The 4,910-nt window shown below is 48.4% G+C and overlaps 1 protein-coding gene across 1 annotated transcript; it reads left to right on the plus strand.

The window, feature by feature from the left end:
• The first annotated feature begins 871 nt into the window (after window positions 1-871).
• Window positions 872-2,510, plus strand: LOC103652805 (F-box domain containing protein). Its single transcript, XM_008679786.3, has one exon. It carries the CDS (start codon window positions 995-997, stop codon window positions 2,387-2,389), a length of 1,395 nt encoding a protein of 464 aa, XP_008678008.1. The 5' UTR covers window positions 872-994; the 3' UTR covers window positions 2,390-2,510.
• The last annotated feature ends 2,400 nt before the right edge of the window (window positions 2,511-4,910 follow it).

Consider the following 4,910-nt stretch of genomic DNA (forward strand, 5'->3'; position numbering starts at 1 on the left):
CACTAGTAAATTTATTCCTCTTGTTGTATTGATTAAATTTACTTAGTATTGTTGTTTTTAGTCAAAACCGTCTATTCACCCCCCTCTAGCCGGTGTCCTAGATCCTACAATCCGGCCTCACCTCGATATTCTATATTGGCGTGCATGCATTTATGAGCCTTGTGCGCACGTAAATAAAAGGGTTGGCGCCAATAATCACGGCGACGACCCCTTGCCACGTACGCGCCAGATCAGCGTCTAGAATGAGATTTCGGTGACATCTATATTGGCGTTAAGACGTGTAACATCGGTGTCAATGATGATGGCGCCGAGATAAGGGTCCATTTCTTGAATTCAAACCATAAAAAATATATTTGTGAAAAACTTTCGCAAAAAGGATCAAAAAGCAAAAAACGGTAGAGGGAACGATTGCCAGACAACTGTGGCGGAGAAAGATAGCGGAGTGTCTTTCGTAGCTGTGGCAGTACCAGGCAGTACGGAGCTCCCTACAACATCCAAATAAATATGTGTAACAACTACGTAAAATAAATCTACACGTCGAGGAGAGTTTGTAGGTTCGAGAACCACTAAAATCGAAGTTAAAACATGAAGGTTACGAAGGAAAAAAGTTTTAGGCTGTTTTTATATTAAATATAACTATCAGGGACTGATTTGTGAGAGTAAAAAGACCTTTTTTAATTATAACTCTCGGGTACGAGGTAGTAACATTCTGAAAGAAAAAAACGAATAGTTGTATAACTTTCCTTTGCAACAGGATAGGCGGCCCACAAGATAGAGACCCAAAGGCGGTCAGCCGGTCAGGGCTCTTTTTGCCAAAAAAAAAAAAGAAGGAAATATGCAAATTTTTTCAGGGGAAAAACACACACCGGACTGAGTGCCAGTGTATGAGCCATTGAGCCTTGGAGCCAAGGCTAGTGCTGTTGCGCGAAGGAGCCGAGGCACCCCGCGCCCAGCGCAAGGGCCTCATCTCCTTTTGCGAGGATCCAAGGCGGCCATGGATCGCGGCAAGAGCACAGTAGCCCGAGGACGGAGGCGAGGCCCACCTCCACCTCTACCCGTCCACGCCCCACACGGGCGCTGGCGTGACACACCACCGCCCTCGGCGGCGGCTTGGGTGCAGGCAAGGCGTTCGACGGAACGCCCCCCTGCTCCCGAGCCGGCAAGGCCCAGCGCGGGACGAGAACTGGAGCTCCTGTCGTGGGCGGACCTCCCGGCGGACATCCTGGGGCTCATTGTCAGTCGTCTCCCCCGCGTCGACGACCGCGCCAGGCTGCGCTCCGTCTGCCGGGCGTGGCGCGCCGCGGCGCGCGTCTACGGGCGGCCGCCGCCGCCGCTCCCACTACTCGTGCTCTCCGACTTCTCCTTCTCCGCCTTGTGCGCCGGCGGGGCTATGACGGGCACACGACGCATCCCGCTGCCCTCACAGGAGATGGCGGCTGGCGTCCGCTGCGTGGGCTCCTCCGACGGGTGGCTCGTCGGCGTGCAGCTCAACGAAGGTCGCTACTTTGGTGACAGCCAGTGTTTCCTGATGAACGCTTTCTACCAGGACGTCGTGCGCCTCCCGCCGCCTTCCGTAAACACCCACTCCCTTGATGCGTTCAGTAAATCTCTCCCCATCGCCAATGGCTCAGGTGCAGTGCAATGCACGGTCAATGGCGCCCGGTATGTGATGTCGTTCTGCAAGGTACTCTTGTCCTCCTCACCTGACCATGATGGCAACTGCATCGTGGCTGCCTTCTCCGTGCACAGAAGCACAGCTAGCCTTGCCCTCTGGCGGCCTGGGATGGCATCGTGGTGCGTGTGCCAAGGTGGCTGCATCAGTAAGTTCAGTGACATTGCCTTGTACCAGGGGAAGGTGTACATGTTTAGCAAGGTCACCACGAACCTCTTTGTCTTTGACATCTCTGAAGACGAGAGAGGCCTAATGGTTTCTCGTGTTGAGCGCTGTGTGACTGAACTGCCTGATGTCAAGGATAGCTATGGACAGAGGTGGAACTTAGTTGAGTGGCGTGGGAAACTATTGCTGGTTGTGATATACTTGGGACCTGAAGGCTGGTACAATATTTGTAAGGTTGGGGTATTTGAGGTGGACTTGAGCACAAACCCTTTCAGATTCACTGAGACCAACAGCTTGGATGGCGACTGCATTTTCATCAGCCCCTGCAGCAGCAATTCATTCTGTGCATGTCCGTATGACGGAGTCGAAGATGATCTTATCTACTTCATTGGTAGCCTCAACCACTCAAGAAATGCGTCCCCTTTGGATAAGTTTGTGTACAACATGAGGGATGGTACATTGGCGCCATTTGCTTTGGAAATAACAGACGACGACCTTCGGGCACCAGATGGCAGCCGGATGAATCCAACATGGCTACTTCCTTCTGAATGAACAGCTGCTATAGATCAATTCTGGTAATTGCGCTGCTACCTTGATGTGATGTGCCATGCTATTTCATTTGGAAGAACTGGATTCAAGTCTATAGATCAATTTCCATTGTGCTTATCTGACAGACTTTTATTGGTAGTAAACTGATGTGTACTATATATATATATATATATATATATATATATATATATATATATATATATATATATATATATATATATATATATATATACCCACACAATATATTGGAAACCCTGAGCTTCCAAATGATAGAGGAAGCCATGACTGATCACTCCTGACCTGGCTGGACCGCACCAACGCACCCATCTAGCCTATGTCAGGCTGTCAGCTGTGTATTGAGAGCACCTAGAGGGGGGATGAATAGGTGATCCTATGAAACTTAAACTTATAGCCACAAAAACTTGTTAAGTGTTAGCACAATAATCGCCAAGTGGCTAGAGAGGAGTCTCAACAAAACACAATACCACAAGAGATCAAACACAGAGATGACACAGTGGTTATCCCGTGGTTCGGCCAAGACCAACGCTTGCCTACTCCACGTTGTGGCGTCCCAACGGACGAGGGTTGCAATCAACCCCTCTCAAGCGGTCCAAAAACCAACTTGAATACCACGTTGTTTTGCTTTGCCTTTCAATATCCCGTTTGCGAGGAATCTCCACAACTTGGAGCCTCTCGCCCTTACACTTGAGATTCACAAAGAAATACGGAGTAAGAGAGGGAAGCAACACACACAAATCCACAGCAAAATGCGCACACACACGGCCAAGAATCGAGCTCTAAAGACTATCTCAAAGTTCTCACTAGAACGGAGCTCGAATCACTGAGAATGACAAACGAATGCGCAAAGACTGAGTGTGGATGATCAAGAATGCTCTAAGGTTGCTTGGTATCCACCTCCATGCGCCTAGGGGTCCCTTTTATAGCCCCAAGGCAGCTAGGAGCCGTTGAGCACAAATCTGGAAGGCCATTCTTGCCTTCTGTCATCGGGGGCACCGGACAGTCCGGTGCACACCGGACACTGTCCGGTGCCCGATTTCCTTCCTTAAATAGCGAAGCCGACCGTTGGCAGACTTGGAGCCGTTGGCGCACCGGACATGTCCGGTGCACACCGGACAGTCCGGTGCCATCTTCTAGCCGTTGGCTCAGCCACGTGTCTCGCGCAGATTGCGCGCCCGACCGTTGGCCCGGCCAACCGTTGGCTCAACGGACAGTCCGGTGCACACCGGACAGTCCGGTGAATTTTAGCCGTACGTCGCCGGTGAATTCCCGAGAGCGGCCACTTCGCCCGAGCCAGCCTGGCGCACCGGACACTGTCCGGTGCACCACCGGACAGTCCGGTGCACCACCGGACAGTCCGGTGTGCCAGACAGAGCTGAGTCTTGGCTGTACACAGCCAAGCCTTTTTCACCTCTTTTCTTTTCTTCTTCTTTCTGTTTCTAACACTTAGACAAGTATATTAGTACACAAAACCAATGTACTAAGGCTTAGAAACATACCTTTACTCTTGATTTGCACTTTGTTCATCCATTGGCATAGATTCACATTTAAGCACTTGTGTTGGCACTCAATCACCAAAATACTTAGAAATGGCCCAAGGGCACATTTCCCTTTCAATCTCCCCCTTTTTGGTGATTTATGCCAACACAACATAAAGCAACTAGAACAAGTGCAATATCACTTCAAATAAAAACTCAAATTTATTTTAATTCAATTTGGCATATATGGATCATCCTTTGCCACCACTTGGTTTGTTTTTGCAAATCAAACTCAAAATCCTATCTCTAAGTCAAATCCACTTGTAGAGACATAAAGAGAGGTTTTCCAAAGAAAATTGATTCAAGATTCCAAAAACTCCCCCTTTTTCCCATAATCAACACTTCTCCCCACAAGAGGCCAACTTTTGACAAAAGAGACAATGCAAGAGTTTTGACAAACCAAAAGCTCTATCCTACTGTTTTCAAAGTTTCTCAAGTGGTAGCTGATCCATTTATTGCTTTGGCCTTTATTTTCTCCCCCTTTGGCATCAAGCACCAAAACGGGATCAATCTTGGCCCTTTAACCCCATTGCCTCACCAAAATCTTCAATTAAGAGCAAATAGGCAATAAGAGTTTAAAAATGAACTTGGAAGAGTTACTCTTTTCATCGGAGTGCAGTGGAAGTCTTGCCTTCTCTAAGTCCACCTTTTTCCCTTTTAATTATCCTTGGAGACTAAAACAACCAAACTCAAGTACATGGTTAGTCCCAAAGGGTCAAGTTGTAGCACAGCTCCCCCTAAATATGTGCATCACTTGCAAACAGGACTTGTGAGGTCCAGGGAGTGTTTGTACAACTTGAGCACCACAATAAGCAACAAAATGCAGAATCATGATCAAAAGCATAAACACATGTATGCTACATTTCAATCCAAGTTCCGCGAATCTAAGATATTGAGCTCACTACGCAGCCTGCAAAAGGTCTTCTCATCTAGAGGCTTGTTAAAGATATCGACTAGCTGGTTCTCGG

Source organism: Zea mays, chromosome 4 (genome assembly GCF_902167145.1).
Source record: "Zea mays cultivar B73 chromosome 4, Zm-B73-REFERENCE-NAM-5.0, whole genome shotgun sequence".
Taxonomy (NCBI): domain Eukaryota; kingdom Viridiplantae; phylum Streptophyta; class Magnoliopsida; order Poales; family Poaceae; genus Zea; species Zea mays.

Coding starts and splice junctions, on each gene's coding strand:
- LOC103652805 (XM_008679786.3), top strand. CDS start 995: ATGGATCGCGGCAAGAGCACAGTAGCCCGAGGACGGAGGCGAGGCCCA.